We start from the raw sequence: 21,447 nt of genomic DNA on the forward strand, positions 1-21,447 counted from the left end.
AGACCATGCAGCGGTCACTGTTGGGCTGGAGAGATCTCTTTTTATACTTTAGTCTGGAAAGGGCCTGGGGTTCCTGTCTGGATGAGAAGCGCTCTAGATGTAGAGGGTGTTACTGTTCTGACTGTAATCACAGTTGCTGTGGAGAAAGCAGTCAGCTCTTCCGTCATCCCTAGTAAACTGCTGGGCTGGATTACACAGTGTAACTCCATTAACTTCCATGGATTTATTCCTGATTTACACCAGTGCAAGCCGGGGCGAATCAGGCTTTGCAGCTGTAAAAAAAAAAAAAAAACAAAAACCCTGTGGATGTGCAACAGATACACGAATGCACCTACATGTCAGCTCGCAGCATGCAGTTGATTCAGAATGTAGCATTATCTCACCCCCCAAAAGCCCTTGACGAGCTGTAATTAGATTACAAACGGAGGCAAGAGCGCCTGAGCCTCTACCTGCTGAAGAGATCTTGGGTAATACTTGGCTGAAATTGCAGTAAATTATCTCCATTCCTTCTGAGGAGTCATGTACTGACATTTGCATGGGGCTCTAAATTCACAGCTTTACTTGTTGCTTTTCGGGGCCTTAAAAATTAGTTCCAATGCGGGGAGGAATTAAAGCAGTGGCAGAACAGGGACCTGTCTTTTATAGTGCATTTTAAAAACCCAGTTTCTGAAGAAGGTTACTGAACCTGTGCTTTCTCTGAGGGCGAGCTAATCCAGCCAATCCCCTGGCAGTCTTTTCATGGCTCCTCTGATCTGCCTGGCACAAAATCCATGAGCAGATTATCTTGGGAGCAGTATTGCTGATAAGTATAGGGACTTAAAGTTTACAGACTCCCTTGTAATTAGTTCTGTAGCATTTTTTGGTACACACCTCCCTTCTCTCCACCACACAATCTTGTGGGTTTTTCCCCCAATAATCGTTAGTCCCTGAAATGTAAAACTTAATAGGAATGGCAGGGGGGAACCCCTCTCAAGTCATAAATTCCTTCCCCTTTAGTTGGAGTAAGACTGTTCCTACAATTGCTTTGCTAAGTTTGGTCCAGTTATCCAAACGATAGGGCTTCGTCCGCATCCCACCAGGGAACTGTTCCACAGCTGAATAGATCTCACCATCAGGAACATTTCACCTTTGCTGAATAGCCTCCCATTTGGGGGGAGGGATAGCTCAGTGGTTTGAGCATTGGCCTGCTAAACCCAGGGTTGTGAGTTCAATCCTTGAGGGGGCCATTTGGGGCAAAAAAACTGGGGATTCGTCCTGCTTTGAGCGAGCAGGGGGTTGGACTAGATGACCTCCTGAGGTCCCTTCCAACCCTGATATTCTGTGACATAATGTCAGCACCTTGCACTGGGCTAAATAATTCTTCTTTCTTTGTGTCATGGACGCCCTGCAGATAGTCTGAGATGGTTCTAATATCCTCCTGCTGGTTGCTGCTTAAGCCAAGTAACACCTATGCAAGTTCTTTCCGTCTTTTCTAGACAGTCAAGCCCTGTAGCCCTTTAATTGTTTCATTTGCTCTTCTCTGAATTCCCTTGTCTCTCTGATAATGAGATGCCCAGAACCAAACCCAGTATGACGCCTATCCATGTCCAGCTGGATGGCCAAGGTTAGCCGCTCAGTTCTGCCCTATGCAGTCCTGGTTAGCTGCTGTTTATCCTCGAGAAGGTTGAACCACGATGACGCCAGTTGAGCATGGAAAACATTTTGTTTGCATTGTTGTTGTCTTGTTGGTCCCAAGGTATCGGAGACACAAGGTGGTGGGTGAGGAAATACCTTTTATCGGACCAACTTCTGTTGGTGAAAGAGACAAGCTTTCGTGCTGCACTGAGTTCTTCTCTTTGGCATTATACAGCAAGAGGGCACCTGACTTACATTGCAAGGGAAGCATTTTGGTCCCAAGATGATAGAGGGCCTGTTTAATGTCTAGACTGAGGTGGGTCAGAACGGTTGTCCCTTTCGCTTGGGATGCTCAAGATCCAAATCTCAGTTCTGTGGCAATCTCTAGCTTTAATTGATTCTGGCAGTATTCCAGCGCCCTTGCACCTTTCTGACCTGTTGTCTGAAAGAGCCCATGCATTCTATCATCCCTTATAAACTGAGGCCCTAATAGTTTAGGAGACAAATAGAGATTTATCGTTGTACTTGCCTGTTATTCAGAGGGTATAAATAGAAGCTGCCTGCCTCAGCCTCTCAGTCACCCAGCGTGCTGATAGGAAATGCCAGCAGTAAACAGTTTATCTGGACTGTGCCAGTAATAGCCATACAAACTGCCACTCCCTGACACCTCATTGGCTGATAGGTTCCAAAACAGATGAGAGGTATCTCAAGGCCAGGTTCTGAGATGCATCAGCATTTTATTCCACCCTGTAAATTATTTTGTGGCCTGTTGAATTAATCCTAATGTCCAAGGACTGCCAATAAAAGAGACCACGTTCCTGTACACATCAGATTTATCTCCCTTTTAAATCCTGTGTTAAATGCCAAACTTGGCTAGCACCTTCCCATCAATCTTTCATAGTTTATAGATGGAAAAAGGATCAAAACCTGCTAATGAGTTCAGGTCTCCTAATGGTTATTTTATCATGGGAGCAGAATTATAATGTAATAATGTATCCTGGCTATTGTCTTGAGATTTCTATGTGGCAGTTTTATAATTCCTTATGGAGGCCTGTTTTATTTTATTTTAATTTTTTTTATTTGCAATCTGTATGATTAAAGGTCAGTGCCAGGAATAGCCCAGAACTTTCTAAAATATGTCTAGTAAGCAGTGTTTCCGGTCTAATTGCTGTCCTTTCATCTTTGAGAAACTTGCTTCTCAAAAGCACCATCCTAGTTTTCAACTCAAATGTGACGTTTGGTAAGAACCCGGGGGGGGGGCGGAAAGTAACAAAGCAAGCAAGAATTCTGCTTAGCTTCATTAACGGCCCCATTCAAAGCCTACATAGGCATTGGGAGTCTTTCCATTAGAGTTGATAAGCTTTGGACTGTAATTCTGTCCTCTAATAGAGGAATCCTGCTGTAGGTCCTGATATATGAAGGCCCATCACTTAAAGGTGACTTGAAAAAAAGGGTGGAAGTACTGAGGTTGAGTGCACGTTGTGGATTACCTGCTGCTTGTCTGTGGTGTAGGTATTTTGGCTGTGAATGTTTGCACCATCTGCTTCCATTGCTGGGTTGGGGATATTATATTCCTTCAAGTGCATTTGCCGTCTCTTGGCTTTGAATAGTTTGAATGTAGAGGCATCTCAATTGCATTCTCTCGTGTGAGATCTAAATTTGATGGCATCTTCTAAGTCCTTATCAGAAATGCCAGCTATGATTTTGTCCCAAATGTGCTCACTTTTACTGGCCCCAAATTCCCAGTGTTCCTCTTACTCCTAGTAGACTTCTAACACATGCTTTGACTGGTTCTCCGGGCTCTGTACTGCACTGGTGCAAGTCCTTTCCTGGCTGACAAAGCAACCATCGGACTTCCTAAGGACTGTGTCTCAGTCCCTCAGATGTGTTTGTTCCTCCAGCACATAAGTGCTGAAAACATACTCAGCTTCTCTACACAATGTATAAATGAAAGAGCTCACCTGGAAGCCACCTTTCTCTCTTCTGAGCTTGATGGTCACCTGAAAGCATGTGTCACGCTGCTCCATTCTGCGAGTCTGGTAAAGTTTAGATGCTCCAGCTCAACAAATTTAGGCATCTTGTTTACAGTCATGAACACTCAGTCTTTCACAGGTTTACTTCTGGCACCAGGTCATGATATATGGAATCCACATGTTTTCTGAAACAGTAGGTATTTATTTAAAAAAATAGCTACAGACACAATCAAACAGATACCCCCATAGCTTGAGTTCCAGCTTTTTCTCCTTTGTTTACCACACCCTGCTTGGAACTCTGTACAGCACACAGAGACCTCTAGTGGCTGAATAATATACTGCAAGTAAACATATAATTACAGGAACTGTCATCCTATCCACTATAAGCCCTTTTCTCAGAGATATGCCATTATAATTTTCTGCCAGGCGAGTTGCTGAGGGTGGAGGCATTAGGGATTCTTTCACAGAGTCTTTCTCATGTACACCATGTGCATCTGCACAGTCAAACCCTTTCATGGGAATGGTCTACATACAAGGGGTAGGGTCTGGATCCTCAGTGTCACGTTCTGACCTAGAGAGGGGAGTTTGACTTTTATCCCTCTGCACTCCCAAAATGTGGGGGCTGTGCTCCAGTCTGAGCCTCTCTCTAGATGAAGACTGATGTGTTATTCCAGACTTTGTGCTATGTTACCCCCATAGAAACCCCAGTAAAAAGGGGAAAATAGCCATCCAAAGACTAAACACATGCCTCATGGAGGGTCCTTTAAATTAATTACTCCAAAATGCTTTGGGGTCAGGCATATAAAATTCAGTAATTTCCTGTGGGTATACTAGCTCTTTGTGTCTTGACATGTGAGACAAGATGATAATGCATTTGCGTTTCTCTGTTAAGAGCCCCAAACAAATACAGCTGGATGTCACCCGATGGACCTATTGCCACAGCTAGTGAAACAGGATAAGTATCTTTAATCTTCCGGGGACTTCTTTGTGGTGGGTCCTTTTTTATCCCCCCTTCCAGCAAAGAGGATGCTGTATACATGAGAGTTCTGGAAAGTGAGGCTGGCTGTGTGGACTGCTCCAGACCTTTAACTTTGAGTTGCTGGGTAAAGGAGGCTTTGCAGTGAGTGGAAAGGTCTGTGGGAACCCCAGAGGAAACAACTGATTCAGCACCTGATATCAGGGAAGCTGAGCTAGAGAAATTGGGTATGGATGGGGAAGGAACACACAGACAGCTGATGCTAATAAGGTGAGCGGTATCTTGTGAATGCTTAAATACATTAGGTGGAGCAGGTGAGCTGGATCTGTTGGGATGAATGACTCTCACAGAAGGCAGAGAACTAGTGTAGTCCAGTGGGTGGCGTACTGGGTTGGCAGAGGGGAGACGTGGGTTCTATTCCCAGCTCCACCACTTACCTGCTGCATCCTGGGGCATGTCATTTCAACTCCCTTTGCTGCTGTTTCCCCTTCCACTCTTAGCCTGGCTTGTCTGTGTACGCTGTAAGCTCTTCCTGGGTGTCTGGGCAGCCCAATGGGATGCAGCTCTGAGCTGAGGCCTCTAATAGCTGTTCAATCTGAATGATAACATTTATAGAGCAAAAGCTGTTTCTAGATTGGCATCTGTGCTCTGACATGGTGATTGTTAACAATGGGGGAGTCTTAAAGCCACTAAAGTCAACGGAAGGACTCCCAGTGACTCCAGCGAGAGCTAGATCAGGCCCTAAAAGGTTGAGTCTGAGGATGATCTGCAGGCCAGTTTGACCTGTAACAGAGGTGCCAATGTGGACAGCTGCCTGCCAAGAACTGTGACCAGCCTTGAGATAAAAGGTTCCCTATCCCATTGTCAATCACCACATAAGAGTTTGACTTTTAAGGCCAGTTGCTTAGCTTGAGGTTCCGCTCAAGCACATTAGTAAGGTGATAATACCTATCTCTCATCTCATTTCGACCCATCCCAATGAGTCGAAAGAATAGTAAATATGGCAGGCGACCAGCTTGGCTTAATGGTGAAATCCTAGCGGATCTTAAACATAAAAAAGAAGCTTACAAGAAGTGTAAGGTTGGACATATGACCAGGGAAGAGTATAAAAATATTGCTCGGGCATGTAGGAATGATATCAGGAGGGCCAAATCGCACCTGGAGCTGCAGCTAGCGAGAGATGTCAAGAGTAACAAGAAGGGTTTCTTCAGGTATGTTGGCAACAAGAAGAAAGCCAAGGAAAGTGTGGGCCCCTTACTGAATGAGGGAGGCAACCTAGTGACAGAGGATGTGGAAAAAGCTAATGTACTCAATGCTTTTTTTGCCTCTGTCTTCACTAACAAGGTCAGCTCCTAGACTGCTGCGCTGGGCATCACAAAATGGGGAAGAGATGGCCAGCCCTCTGTGGAGATAGAGGTGGTTAGGGACTATTTAGAAAAGCTGGACGTGCACAAGTCCATGGGGCCGGACGAGTTGCATCCGAGAGTGCTGAAGGAATTGGCGGCTGTGATTGCAGAGCCATTGGCCATTATCTTTGAAAACTCATGGCGAACCGGGGAAGTCCCGGATGACTGGAAAAATTCTAATGTAGTGCCAATCTTTAAAAAAGGGAAGAAGGAGGATCCTGGGAACTACAGGCCAGTCAGCCTCACCTCAGTCCCTGGAAAAATCATGGAGCAGGTCCTCAAAGAATCAATCCTGAAGCACTTGCATGAGAGGAAAGTGATCAGGAACAGCCAGCATGGATTCACCAAGGGAAGGTCATGCCTGACTAATCTAATCGCCTTTTATGATGAGCTTACTGGTTCTGTGGATGAAGGGAAAGCAGTGGATGTATTGTTTCTTGACTTTAGCAAAGCTTTTGACACGGTCTCCCACAGTATTCTTGTCAGCAAGTTAAGGAAGTATGGGCTGGATGAATGCACTATAAGGTGGGTAGAAAGCTGGCTAGATTGTCGGGCTCAACGGGTAGTGATCAATGGCTCCATGTCTAGTTGGCAGCCGGTGTCAAGTGGAGTGCCCCAAGGGTCGGTCCTGGGGCCGGTTTTGTTCAATATCTTCATAAATGATCTGGAGGATGGTGTGGATTGCACTCTCAGCAAATTTGCGGATGATACTAAACTGGGAGGAGTGGTAGATACGCTGGAGGGGAGGGATAGGATACAGAAGGACCTAGACAAATTGGAGGATTGGGCCAAAAGAAATCTGATGAGGTTCAATAAGGATAAGTGCAGGGTCCTGCACTTAGGATGGAAGAATCCAATGCACCGCTACAGACTAGGAACCGAATGGCTAGGCAGCAGTTCTGCGGAAAAGGACCTAGGGGTGACAGTGGAGGAGAAGCTGGATATGAGTCAGCAGTGTGCCCTTGTTGCCAAGAAGGCCAATGGCATTTTGGGATGTATAGGTAGGGGCATAGCGAGCAGATCGAGGGACGTGATCGTTCCCCTCTATTCGACATTGGTGAGGCCTCATCTGGAGTACTGTGTCCAGTTTTGGGCCCCACACTTCAAGAAGGATGTGGATAAATTGGAGAGAGTCCAGCGAAGGGCAACAAAAATGATTAGGGGACTGGAACACATGAGTTATGAGGAGAGGCTGAGGGAGCTGGGATTGTTTAGCCTGCAGAAGAGAAGAATGAGGGGGGATTTGATAGCTGCTTTCAACTACCTGAAAGGGGGTTCCAAAGAGGATGGCTCTAGACTGTTCTCAATGGTAGCAGATGACAGAACGAGGAGTAATGGTCTCAAGTTGCAGTGGGGGAGGTTTAGATTGGATATTAGGAAAAACTTTTTCACTAAGAGGGTGGTGAAACACTGGAATGCGTTACCTAGGTAGGTGGTAGAATCTCCTTCCTTAGAGGTTTTTAAGGTCAGGCTTGACAAAGCCCTGGCTGGGATGATTTAACTGGGAATTGGTCCTGCTTCGAGCAGGGAGTTGGACTAGATGACCTTCAGGGGTCCCTTCCAACCCTGATATTCTATGATATTCTATTATGGTATTCATCTTCACCCAGCTTTTCATCTGTAGCTCTCAGAGCCCTTTAGAAAAGAGGCTAGTATTATTAGCCCCATTTTACAGATGGGGAAACTGAGAGGTGAAGTGACTTGCCCAAGGTCTCGCAGCGGCAGAGCAGAATAGAACCCAAGTCTCTGATTCCCAGTCCAGTGCTCTGTCCACTAGGTCATGCTGCTGCCTCTTAGAACTAACTGTATGGTGCAAAGGTGCTGTAGGATGCAGACTACAACTTGTCTGCGGACAACCTTTTTGGAACAGTAGTGCTGAATGGATACAAACAAAAGTTTCAGGCCCTCTCGGCAGAAAGTGCTGATCTCAGTAGTCATGATAAAGAGGAGGCCAGATTCTTCCACCAAGGAGATAGGCTGCAGTTCTCAGCATGCTTCACTTTTTCATTAAAAGAAACGCAGAAACATATGAGCATCTGCTTCAGTGTTTTGGTTCCTTTAAATTTTGTCTGCCTTGCTGGAACTAGGATTTCTGTGCACCAGCAGCACCTGAGGGTGAAGAGTCATTTCTGGGAGGATGATTGGTTTGTTCATTTCCTGGCCAAATTCCGGTTTCAAGCCAAGCCTGTAATTTGTTTTTTAGATTACAGAATCCATCAGGCTAAAAGCTCCCTTCATGAGATTAAACTATTCTAGCTGAACTCAGGACAATTAGAATTCAGGGATCTCAGCAAATTAATGATTAAGGGGCCTTCTCAGCAAACACATGGAAATACACAAACTCCAATTCTGGGAGATTTCTTCAACACCTAAGGTGACCTGAAGACTTGTGAAGTTCGGCTGACTCAGCTTTAGCAGATGGGATAGTTGGCATTGGAAAATGGGAGCTATGTGTCTCAATCTGCTGCTGGGACGCCTGTTTGTCATGGAGGATTCAACTAATTATAGCCACAGCTTGGAGGGCTGTGGAAGACTTGGATGGAGCCCACCGTTTTCTGGCGTCTGAATAATAATGATCTTATGTCTCTATAACTCCTCATCTCCAGGATCCCAACATGCTTTATAAACTATAAGCAGGGATCGCTTACCTGCTCCTGAAGTGCAGCCACCAGTAGTTGGCAGCGTGGCAACGTATGATATAGGAAGTTAAACGCTCTAGATAATAACTAGACTCTGTGGGCCAAATTCAGAAATAATGTGCAAGGTGATGTAATCTAGCCCTCCTCCTGCTTTAATTTACATCTTCGAGCTCTCTGTTGTATGTTATACTGATTTAGGGCTCTTCTGCAGTAACAGTTCCAGACTAACTCCCTGCATGGATACAGTATTCTGGAATAAAAGTGGATTTGGAAGCACACTAATTATTCTGCAATAAGTTGTGGCTATAATTAGCTGAATCCTTCATGGTAAACGGGCACCCCTGCAGCAAACTGAGAGACATAGCTCCCATTTTCCACTGCAAACTAGCCCAGTTGCTAATGCTGAGTCAGCAGAACTTGACAAGTTTTCATTTTAATGTAGGGGTCTGTCGTGGGCGTGCTACTGTTCTATATTTTCATTAGGGACTTGGATAAAAGCATGGAGAGTATGCTTATAAAACTTGCAGATGACACCAACCTGGGAGTGGTTGCTAGCATTTCGGAGGACAGGATTAGAACTCAAAATGACCGTAATAAATTGGAGAATTGGCCTGAAAGCAACAAGATTACATTCAGTAAAGACAAGTACAAAGTACTACACTTAGGAAGGAAAAAATCAAACACACAGCTACAAAATGGGAAATAACTGGCTAGATGAAAAAGATCTGGGGGTTATAGTGGGTCACAAATTAAATGAGAGTCAGCAATGTGATGCAGTTCCGAAAAGGCTAATATCATTCCAGGGTGTATTATTATGAATGTCATATGTAAGACACAGGAAGTAATTGTCCCATTCCACTCAGCACAGGTAAGGCCTCAGTTGGAGAACTGTGTCTGGGCACTACTCTTTAAAAAAGATGCGGACAAATTAGAGAGAGTCCAGAGCAGAGCAGCAAAAATGGTAAAAGGTTTAGAAAACTTGACCTATGAGGAAAGATTTAAAAACCTGGGCATGTTTAGTCTACAGAAAAGAAGACTGAGGAGGGGGGACCTGTTAAGTCTTCAAGTATGTTAAGGGCTGTTATAAAGAGGACTGTGGTCAATTGGTCTCCATGTCCATTAAAGTAAGTAACGGATAAGAAGTAATGGTATTAATCCCCAGCAAGGGAGTTTTAGGTTAGATATTAGGGAAAACTTTCTAACTATAAGGATCATTAAGCTCTGGAATAGGCTTTCGGGGACGTGTGGAATCCCTGTCGTTGAAAAACAGGTTAAATAAACACCTGTCAGGATGGTTTAGGACAAGATGACCCCTTGAGGTCCCTTCTAGCTCAGTATTTATATGGTTAGAATCATGTAACTGATTCTCTGAATAAAGTCATTTTTATTGCAGAATGGAGTGTCCACATAAAGAGCTATTCTGGAATCACTGTTGTGGAATATCTCATTTTGCAATAGCTATTCTGCTTGATTTCCTTGTGTAGACAAGCCCTCAGATTCCTTTGGATATCACTCGAATGGGTACAAGTAGGCCCGATTAAACTCCCTAAATTACACTGCTTTACTCAACACCTCTAAATTTGTGCGTATGTGAAAGTATACGCATGTGGAATATACGTGATGGTTGGGCCTGGATGACTGCTGGTGCCCTCAGTGGTCTGTGAGTGACACAAGCATCCTAATTCGAGACTATGAGTTATGCAGTTCTTTCCTCAGCGGTCAGGTCCTCTCAGCACCTGTAATGTGCGCATTGCTTAGATTATCATTGTTTTAGCCATTCAGAATTCATAGATTTTTAAAGCAGAAGGGATCATCTAGTCTGACCTCCTGACTAACACAGACCACATAATTTCACCAAGTAAATCCTGCTTCGAGCCCATATCTTGTGGTTGAGCTAGAACACATCTTTTAGAAAGACATCTGATCTTGGTTTAAAGACTTCAAGTGATGGAGAATCCACCACCTCCCTAATTTAATTGCTCTCCAATGGTTAATTACCCTCACTTAATAATGTGTGCCTTATTTCTAGCATGAACTTGTCTAACTTCATCTTCTAGTCACCGAATCTTGTAATTTTATTGAAAATGCTTTGCATGTTGGTTTTGATTCTTTCCATTATCTGAATCCTGTATGTGATGTCGAGGAGAGTGCTGTTACCTAGGGAACAGTTGTGGGATTCCATTTTTTGATTGGGTGTGGTGTTAGATCAGAGGGTGGAGTTCAAAAGGGTAGATGCGTGTGTACAATGCACAAACAGAAAACGTGCCTGCTGGTGAGTTCATGTCCCTTTGAGCTTGTGACCTGAAAAAACTTTGTTGAACTTGAGGGACTGCTGGCAGGCTCTGCTGTACTTTGGAAAATATTGTTAGGGGATGAGTGAAAGTGCTAGAATCCAGGGCTTCATTTGGCTGGAGTAGGGGAGATGGTTCTGAGTCTCTGAAGAAGGACTATTTTAAAGGGACACCTTAGGATAACCATAGAATCCTAGAAATGTAGGATTGGAAGGGACCGTCACCTAGTCCAGCCTCCACCCTGAGGCAAGACCAAGTAAACCTAGACCATTCCTGACAGATGTATAACCTGTTCATAAAAGCCTCCAATAACAGGGATTCCACAACCTCCCTTGGAAGCCTGTTCCAGTGCGTCTATCCTTAGAGTTAGATATTAGGAAAAAAGCTTTCTAATTTAAATTTCCTCTGCTGCAGATTAAGCCAGTTACTTCATATTATATAAGTATTGTAAAGGACAGACAGCTCTGGGTTAGTGACAATCCATCTGATCATCCGAAGAGAAAGGAATTTAAAAATCCAGTTTGCTTTTCACCAGTCATACTGTTTGTTTGCTGTATTTTGCATTCCACTCATCTGGGACCATGAAACTGGGCCACTCATTGTCACTTTGGTTTCCTGTCAGCTTTACTTTCTTATTCTTATGCACTTTACTAGTGCTGCAGTGTCTTGGTTGCATGTACAACAGGTGAATGTTGATTTGTTTAAAATATATTGTGTTTTTATTTATTTAACCCCAACATATTTATATCTTTTTCAAGTTAGTTTTACATTTGGGGTCCAGCAGGACGTGAGAATAGTGCCCATTGGTGGATCATTTGGCTAGAGGGGTTAATATACAAATGTGCATTCTGTTTATGCCAAGAATGGTGGAAATTACAGCAGGTGTGTGGAGCAGTTATTTCAGCCTACTGTGGAGTCGTTTCCAGCATGTGTATGTGGGAACAGATCTGATCCTACCTCCATGGACAGGCATGTGGTCAGTGCATGGACAGGATCATATTTCAAGGCATGGTCTCTGGTGCAGAGCATTCTTTAACTCTTACCAAGATGGAAAATAATCAGTTTGGTTCTCTTAACAGCGGCTCGGCGGAATTTTGAGTCCATCTTAATATAGTGCTATCCTCTCATGTAGGGAAATGCCAGACTCCTCCTGACTGAAAATTACGTATTGGAGCTCTGTTTGCTTCGAGCCTCCTGGTGTTTGCAAAGACTCCTGGCAGCAGGTGCACATTTAAGACCGGGAGCGGCACATTTCAGCTTGAGGCAATGGACGCTGCTGCCCAAAGTGCACCTGCCTCTGTCCGATTAAGAACAAGCACCGCATGGAATGGCATTCACAGCAGTGCTAATTATTCTGCACCTGGGGCCATTAAAATCTGCAATAGCAAACGACATGATGGCAGGGCCACGCGCTGTTTGCTTCCTTCAGGGCAAAAGGTATAATACTAAGAGCAGGAATGAATTCCTCTCTCCAGGCTCAGCAGCCATCTCTCTCTGTTTCTAATCTCTTGTCCGTGTTGTATCCCTCTGACGATTCAGGAGCAGTGTTGATGGTAATTTCCACTCCATTTACCCAAGGGAACGGTGCCTATAGCTGCAGTGTGGGTCACCTCCTCCTCCAGAGGATGTAAATCAGGGGGTAACGGGGTTGGGGCAGGGTATTCGGGGCTTCAACATGGGAGGCAGAACATCCTTGGAAAGGGAAAAGGTATTAGTTATCGTACAGTGCAGGTTCTGTTTTAAAATAACAACCAGGGACGTATTGTTACCTGGTGCGTGGCAGGGATGGGGCAGGCCAGTGAGCCAAGTCTGTGGCAGTCTTCTCTAGCTTAAGGGGTAGAGACTTGTGTGTTTGGAGCAGAAGAAGCTGGGTTGTAATCCTGGCTCCCCAGGAGAGTGCGTGGCTTATTCAGTAGCTGCATCTGTTGCATGCAACAGATGGATGCGCTGTGTGAAATTCTTTAGCTTACGTTCTGCAGTCTAGACAGTCGTAAAGATACTTGTGGCTTTGAAATCGATGAGGCTATCAGGTTAGCTGGAATTCTGTGGAGACACAAGCTCCGATTCCAGCAGCGCTGGCTCAGCCCTTCATCCTTCCACAAGAGATGAAGTGAGCACGCTGCAAACAGTGTGTGTGGCCTTTGGAGGGGACCTTGCAGAGTGAGGTCCTTTCATTCGAGATCCCCCCCGTCACCCCAGAGGTGGCTGCATTTCAATGTTAGTGACTCTGGGGTGCCTTTGTGGGCACAGTAAGCTGTAATTACTATTACACCTGAACAGTTCTTAGGCTCAGTGGCCAGGCAGTGAACTGTACCAAGGGGATGGTGGTTGTGCAGTGGGCATGCACAATTACTTTGTTGCGCTAATTGCTCTCAGTTCTTGCTGTTTCGGCAAGCCGAACTACACACAAGCCCTCACTTCACCTTGCCCCAGTTGCATCAGGAAGGAGTAAAAGTTACTGGTGTCCAGGAAGGATGTACATGAAACTTAGCAGCAGTTGTGGGGGAAAAGCCTCCATGTAGGAGACTCGTACTTAGCACACAAGGTACAGAGAGAAGTAGACTTTCCGTCTTAGCATGAGAGTCAGGAGTCTGGGGAACAAGGAGGATCTTGGGGGTGACAGTGGATAGACTTTTTTTAAAGAATTTGGGACCAAATTCTTTGCTGGTGTAAACTGAAATCAGTGGAGCTACATCAGCCAGCAGAGCTTGACCCATGAACTGTTATATTTGCTGATGAAGTTGGCTTGACAATCAAGTAAAGAAACAGAGAGGGGGACAGGTCAGCGTTCATGCTGGTAGCTGGAGGGTACGAAGCCTACAACCTGCCTGAAAAAGGGCATGAGAATGCAACTGTTTCCAAAGAGAATGAACAAGAGCCAGACAAAATTGCTGGCCCTCCATAAACAAGCGTCTGGGTGACCCTGTGTAAACAAAGCACGGGTGTTCTCTCAAAGATTACAGGCTCAGCTCCCCTGAAAAGCAGGCTGTGAGCAACCAGCTTGGGGGATCAAACCTGCATCTCCCATGTGGCACTACAGAGCAGTGCAGCTAAGCCAGGCCATCTGGCTCTGACTTGTTTTAAAGAAGCAGCGGTGTAAATAATACCAAGGCAAGCACCCTCTACAATTTCCATAGGTGCTGAAATCCGGATGGCATCCTCCTGCTCATCCGGCTGGAGTGCTGAATGGAACGCAGATTTCCTTTGTGCCCTCAGACCCGCCTAGACTCCAAACCAAGGCACCACTCAGAGTTTAAAAAGCAACAACAGCGCAGGATGTTATTCTGTTCCCATTAAAGCCTATTCACCATTTTCCCCATCTCATCATTATTATTGCTGGTGTTCAAATGCTTTCCTCCGACTGTTTATGCTAAAACCAGTTAAATTTAGCAAGTCAGTTCCCCCTTGTTTTTAATCTTTTCCCTGCATTCAGCTATGGCCCAATCCAAAGCTGCTTGAAGTCAATAAAGGTCTTTTCACTGATATCACAGAGAGAGCGCAACCCCTGTCGCAAAACATCCTTGGTGCTGTGTCTGGAAAACCCACTCCTTAGCTAGTAAGGCAGTCACAAGCTCTTTAACATGAGTCTTCTAAACTCCTGGGTGATCCCAGGCTAAGCTGATGGGACGGATAGTTAGGAAAAACATCTTGTAAACTGATTGAGTCTGATCTGAGAGGCACTGAATATGGGACCTCATGGTGCTGTTTATGTGGTGATACTGTGCTCTGAACGTCTGTTTCCTCTTGGTGAGACGAGTCGATGGGTGGTGCTGTTAGGCTGAGTAGTAGAAGGTGGCAATGTGGTCTAGTGTTTACAGCCTGAGTCTGGGAGTCAGAACTGGGAGACTTGAGTTGTAATCCCAGCTCTGACACAGGCTCAATGTGTGACCTGGGACAAGTCATTTAACTTCTTGGTGCCTGTTCTGTAAAATGTGGATCGTAAGGTGTGAATTCTAATGTGCCTCTGTTTAAACCATCTGCGATGGCTTGATAGGTCAAAGGTAAGTACACAGCACAGTGTTTAAAGCATACCTGTTCTTAGCCCCACATTGTGTGGCTCCTCCTCAGTGCTTACCTTGCTTGGAAGGGGACTGTCATGGGGCACCTGCCCCTCTAAGGGCCAGGGTACCTGGGGCGAGCCAGCCCGGTTCAATTATCAGACCCAGAACTGAGAAGGGGTTAGGTCAGGCCAACAGGAGCTGCGGGGGCGGTGCTTGTGGTGGTCGCGGGCAGTGTATGGAGACTTGCTGTCCTCCTCCCCACAAGGGGTGTGCAGAGATGTGCCAGCAGCAACTGGCCACAGATGTTTCTGGGAGCGGCATGGGGCCACAGCATGCAGGCAGCCTGCCTGAGCCCTGCTATGCCGCTGGCCGGGAGCCGCCTGTGGTAAGCTCCTCCCAGCCAGAGCCTGCACCTCGCACCCGTCCCGCACCCCAAGCTCCTGCCCCAGCCCAGAGCCCCCTCCTGCACCCAAACTCCCTCCCAGACCTCGCACCCCTCCATTAATATAGTAGAAATGTGTGGCCCGTGACGACTTACCAGAATTTGTGGAGTGGCTCCCCCTGCAAAAATTCTTGCCCACCCCTGGCTTAGGTGATCCCTATAAAGGGCTGAGAGAACTCAGTTGAAGGGGGACATGCTGGAGGTTTGCTTCTGTGGCTGGCCCTGGAGCAGATAGGGGTGCACAGGGCAAGGTCTCTGAGCCCCTGTAGCTTGTGGGGGTATAGGGATAGCTGTGTTGAGTGTTTTGAATTTATAGACCATGGAGGGCCTGAAAGAGACTTGGGTTGAGGGAGGCAGGCCAGGAGGAGCTTTACAGGAACTAGAAGGGTACAGAGATTCAAGTGCATCTTATGCCTAGGAGGTTTGTATGGCAGGAGCACTCTGAAAACTCACCCTGGGGTAGTTATTTATTCTAGTGATGGGCCAAAATCAGAACGGTTCATCCAAACCCTCACAGCTTGGAGATGTGGATAAATGACATCCAGATCCCAGGAACTCCAGTCTGGATTTTGTGGAACAAAACTTGCTCTGAACAGATTTGGGGAGAAAATTACCCCCCACTCACTGTACCATAATTATCCATTTGCTGCCCAGAAAGCTGTGGGACACTTTTCCCCATGACAAACCTCAGAAAGTAAGAGAAACTAGACTCGGGTGATGGGCGCACGGGGGGTTCATAGATAGCTAGACTGATGGAGGAGATTAGGTTAGACTGGATGAAATAGAGCACAGAGCATTTGGGAAACCTTGGAGAGCTCTGGCTGTTCTGAGCTCTCAGACTCTTGGATGCTTACCCAGGCCTCTTGGCTCTGCAGAATTAAATTGGAAACTGTGGTGTTTGGGTTGGAACCTGGGAGCTCGGCGGCACAGAAATGCTGAGCAATGTTACCCCTGATCTTGCTGTGTTCAGGGAAGCTTTCCCAGGTGCCAGGCTTCATTCAGACCTGGGCCCTCGTCTGCACACTAGGACTACACTGGGGCTGGTGTGCCTGAGCAGCCTTAACCCCAGAGGATTGGCTACAGGTCGCCTCCGCCTCTGGGAATCCTCGAGTGGTGTGAAGCCACCATAGTTACTCTTAGGGCCCTCCCTCCCTTCCACTGGCACAGGGTGGCTGGGAAATGGGAGTGAGACCAGGGCATCCTTATCCTCTGGCTGTCAGAACAGCTCCTTAGGGCTGTAAGCAACGTGGTTACCCATTGGCTGCTCTAATTTATGCTGGAAACTGGCCCAGCTCTCAGGTGGCCTCAGGACTGGGGGTAGGGGGATGTGCAAAGTGGGGTTTAGCTTACATGCACATATGTACACAGGTGCACAGGCATACATGAACTTGTGCTGAGAGCTGCTTGGCTGCATTAAGGGGCCTTACTGAAGTCCCTGGAGCTGCAGCTGCTCATGCCTGTTCTGGATTTTACCTATCACCTGCGTTGTCCTTGGGAGCCAGTAATCGATGATCCAAGAGCCACACCCTGCAAACCTCAACACATGAAAGCTGCATGATATGTGTTGTCTAGAGACAGGCCTGGAACAGAACCTCTCCCTAAAGACTGGGAGATCTCGGACCTGCTGTGCCCCACTAGTACTTCAGAGAAGGAGAGGGCTTTGGATTGTATGACTGAAGCCAGGAGATTTTCCGTTTATCAGCACCGCTGGGCATTTGCTGCCCTTGCTGGTTCCTAATGCCACTTGTGGTTGATAAAATGGGGATCAGTGGTCAAACAGCACCCTTAATGCAGCTAAGGCCTCTTGTGCAGGCCTGATCCCTGAGGGTATGTCTATGCTGCATCTGGAGGTGAGCTTCCTGGCTCAGATCTACAGACTTGTGCTGGCAGAGCTTGTGTTAGTGTGCTAAAAATGGCTGTGTAAATGTTGTGGCTTGGGCTGGAGCCAAGCCCGGGGAGATGAGCCACAATGTCTGCATAGGTTTCAGAGTAACAGCCATGTTAGTCTGTATTCGCAAAAAGAAAAGGAGTACTTGTGGCACCTTAGAGACGAACCAATTTATTAGAGCATAAGCTTTCGTGAGCTACAGCTCACTTCATCGGATGCATATCGTGGAAACTGCAGCAGACTTTATATATACAGAGAGAATATGAACCAATACCTCCTCCCACCCCACTGTCCTGCTGGTAATAGCTTATCTAAAGTGATCATCAGGTGGGCCATTTCCAGCACAAATCCAGGTTTTCTCAATGTCTGCATAGCTATTTTTAGTATGCTAGCGCGAGCCCTGGTAGCACAAAGCTATGGCCCCGGGCTGGGCGGCTTGCTCCCAGATGCAGTGTAGACAAACCCTTCGTGATTTTCTTTGCCCAGTGATGGCAAACCCAGCTGGAAAAAGAGCAGCATTAAGAGGTGGCTGGCAAGAATGAGTTTGTTGGAGTAGATGAGGCCAGCGAGGTTGCAAGGGGAGGGGGAAGTGAGAGTAGGATCGGGCCCCCCTCAAAGGAAGCCGCTGTCATGGGTGTTAGTTTGCACCCATCTGCTACACCAACTGTTGAAGCTGCTGTGCAGCCAAGGTTATTCTGGGTTTCACTCGTTATTCTGGGTGATCGCAGACGGCAGCTCTGCGGTTCTATCAGCTTGTCTCCCATTTTCTCAGCTGCAAGGAATGCTTGGGGCCAAACAAGGCAAGCAAATTCCCATAGCTGTGGGTCAGTTGCAAACTGCCAGCCCTCGCGATGCAATGGTAAAGCACATTTTTCTTTCCCTGAGGGTGGAAGGGTGTGCTTGCTAGCCCACTGACTCCCAAAGGTCGGGAACGATTGTTTGTTGTTGTATTGTGTGTTCACTACCTGCCCTGCACTGTAATATTCAGGCACCTTGACCTAAATTGAAAGTGCATCCAGTGTCCCGTCAAGGGCTGGAGCCAGTTCCCACGGCGCTTGCTCAACGCTCGCGGGAACAGCAAGAGTGTCATGGTCTGGGAGGTGCCTGGCAATCAGCGGCCAGGGGGATTTTGTCTGCAGTTCCCGCTTTGGCCACTAAAGTCTGCTTGTCAAGCCCGGGGCTGTGGTAGCTGCTGCCCGCAGTCTCTGTTTGCTCTGAGCAGGGCACCCTCCAGTAGTGAGAGCATGGCAGAGCTGCCCCCTGACACTGAGCTCAGCAGCAGCTGCCCTTTCTCTCCATTACACTGCAGTAAGTTGGGGGGATCCCAGCAGGGTGCCTCCCCTGTTTGCCTCCTGCACAGAAGCCTCCCCTTGGTGGGAGTGGGGCTGGGGTAAATCTGGAACATGGGATTTGGGGGGGCAGTGGAGCTGGCTCCGTGTTGGAACCTGGGAGGAAGGCAGGGTGGGGGGTACAGCTGAAGCCTGCCAAGGAGTGGGATTGTAGGGTGGCTGGACCCTGCCAAGGTTGGGTGTGAAGGAGGTGGGGGCTGTTGGGGTGGGGGAGTGAGGAGGAGGATCGGGGTGGCAGGAGCTGAAGGCTGCCAGGGGTGGGCGGAATCAAATGGGTGGAGAATTAGCAGTTACATTATGTTAGCCAAATTCAGCCATGGCACAGGTGGGCGGAGCTCCCATTACGATGGAGGGGTGCTATGCCCGCTTGGTGTGGGTTGAACTTGTGCCATAATACACAGTGTTACAGGAGAGAAGGATCGGGACTTATTCCCAGTTCAGCAGGGGTGACCAGCCGTCCTGCAAGGGAGATGGCTTTATGAGACTGGGAGCTCAGTTTCCTAGACCCAGCTGAGGATGTCCATGGCCTAGGGCGTGGGTGGCTGAAAGCATCAGTGTCTTACGTGTGATTGTATGTGCTAGTGTCCGATCTGGTTCCAATGGGAGTTTCGTGAATTGCTCCTTGGAGTTGTACATGTCTGGTCCGATTGTCAAAAGTGCTGAGCACCCACCATGAGTTCAGCGGCACCTGGGATTGGTCAGCACCTCTGACAATCAGGCCCTGAGTTTGCAGGCTATTTTACACCAGGCTTGTAGCGGAATCTTTTGCATCTCCCTGGGTCCCTTTCCCCAGCAGCCCTCCACTTTATTCCCCTTTAGTGAGAGTAAAAACAGCATTTGCTGGGCAGCTCACATTAACAAGGCTCTTTTGTCTTTTTCAGCTACGCTGGGAACACTAGATTTCAGTTTGCTGTACGACCAAGAAAACAATGCTCTCCACTGCACAATCAATAAAGCCAAGGTATGTCTCAATGCTAGTCTACAAGCAGCAAGAATTAAATATGCATAGATCTAATGACCTCTACTCTGGCTCCTATCTGTTACGGAGACAGTGACTCGTGGATCTGTAATAAGCAATAGGCTGCGATGCTCTGTGAATTTCCATTGCACGGGCTGCAGCTAAATCCCTGGAGTTCTAGGTTCTCTCTTTTGAAGTATTTACTAAAATTAAAATGCAATGTGGGAGTGGTGCAGGGGCTGAACATGCTGTGGCATTCATGGGAGAGTGGGTGGTTAGATGGCTGGTCTCCCTCCAATCTCCAGGGCAGCACTGAGGTGTTTCATATCCGAGTTGAAGGGAGAAAGGAGCGGGGAGGATGAGTAGCTATCCCTCGCCTTGATCTATCACTGTCTCTCTGTCTTGCTTTCCTTTACCCTCATCTCCCTCTCTTTTTTTCTTCTGGCCTCATCTCAACTCGTTCCTTTTCCTGCTTCCCTCCTCCTCTTTCTGTTTGTGTTTTTGATGCTCCTGTATATCTTTTCTTTCCTTTGCCCCCTGATCTATGAAAGATTTCTATGGGTTTGACTCTCATCCCATAGCATTTGCTGATGTTAATCACCCCAGTGGCCCTCTGCTGATTCAGCCCTTCAGGAGTTAGGACTCCTTGACAAGCAGTGATATGTCCAATGGTGCTGACTTGGCAGAGAAAAAGATCAGTGGACTCCTGAAAGCTGATGTTCAGGTTGTTCCTGCTGGGACATGTGATGCCTTTGGCCAGGTATCCCATAGAACCCAGTTCATGGGTAGGTGCTCATTGACCCTTTCTGTACTGTACAGCACCTCAGTTGAGCTGAGAGGCATTGAGCTGCCACGATCCCACTATGGCAGACACAAGCTATGCTACTGGCAAGCCCAGGGAATGTGCAATTCAGAAGTAGGGGGGAGTAGGTGGAGATCTCATGGTAGATGGGATCTAGTGTATCCTATACGAACAACAAATCCGGTTGCTTAAACTTTTGATTTGTCTGTTTTCAGAGGTAGGAAGTGCTGTTGGCATAGTCACTGGTCCTGTTCTTAGTCTGAATTTGCCTTCACAATCCTATCTAACCCCTGGCCTCTTTCAAAAGATTCCTCATATGATGGAGTGGCTTGAGTTAAAACCTCTTAGCTCAAATCTTGAGACAGTTCATGGCCAATTGGAGTAGCTAGGCCATCGGTATTGACAGCAACGTTGCCCTGCTTAGCATCATGCAACCAGGCCCAGATTCTCAGCTGGTATAAATTGATATCCTTGGAGAGAGACCCATTTAGGCCATCTGACCCCTAGGCACCTGGATTTTCCTGTGGTGTGTGAAGAAGCTGTGAAATGGCAGTGTACAGATATGAGCAAGAGCAGGGATGGTTCGGTGATTAGGCCACTAGATGGGTTCAGTTCCATTGCAGTGAAACCCCTACCGTTCTCATGTGCAAGTAACTGGAGGAGGAGGGTAGGTGTCTTTGCAGGTTCAGAATTCCCACCCAAGGATCCTAACAGTGGCTCTGGTATTCCAGTCACCACTTGTGCCAGCCCATGCAGCCCTTCCCCAGCTCCCTGCCCTCTGGCTTTGTTGTTCTTGTTGTGGCATTTTCAGAGAGAGATTGATGGCCATTTGCTTTTAATGGTTTTTAAACTAGCGCATCGAGGAGATGGTTAGAGCTATTTATACCAAAAAAAAAAAGAGAGAGAGAGAGAGCTAGAGAGAGACCAATCCAACATTATGATTATTTACTTGACGCTGTGACCGGCTGTCAGTTTTTAAACGGCTCTGTTAAATGCTGCTAATCATTGCCACAAAGCACTCTGCCTCTGTGCCTTTGCTGTCAGGGTAATTGAAGCGATTAGGTTTTTATGCTCATTTTGGAGCAGAAACTGCCTACTTAGGGCCTGA

General features: G+C 47.0%; 1 protein-coding gene across 2 annotated transcripts in view; it reads left to right on the plus strand.

The window, feature by feature from the left end:
• Nucleotides 1–21,447, plus strand: part of DOC2B (double C2 domain beta) — a 129,764-nt gene that overhangs the window by 12,267 nt on the left and 96,050 nt on the right. For both annotated transcript variants that reach the window (XM_073316013.1, XM_073316014.1), the window contains exon 2: nucleotides 19,461–19,540. In XM_073316013.1, coding sequence (XP_073172114.1) covers nucleotides 19,461–19,540 — 80 coding nt within the window. The remainder of the gene's footprint in view (nucleotides 1–19,460; nucleotides 19,541–21,447) is intronic.

This window comes from Lepidochelys kempii, chromosome 17 (assembly GCF_965140285.1).
Source record: "Lepidochelys kempii isolate rLepKem1 chromosome 17, rLepKem1.hap1, whole genome shotgun sequence".
NCBI lineage: Eukaryota > Metazoa > Chordata > Testudines > Cheloniidae > Lepidochelys > Lepidochelys kempii.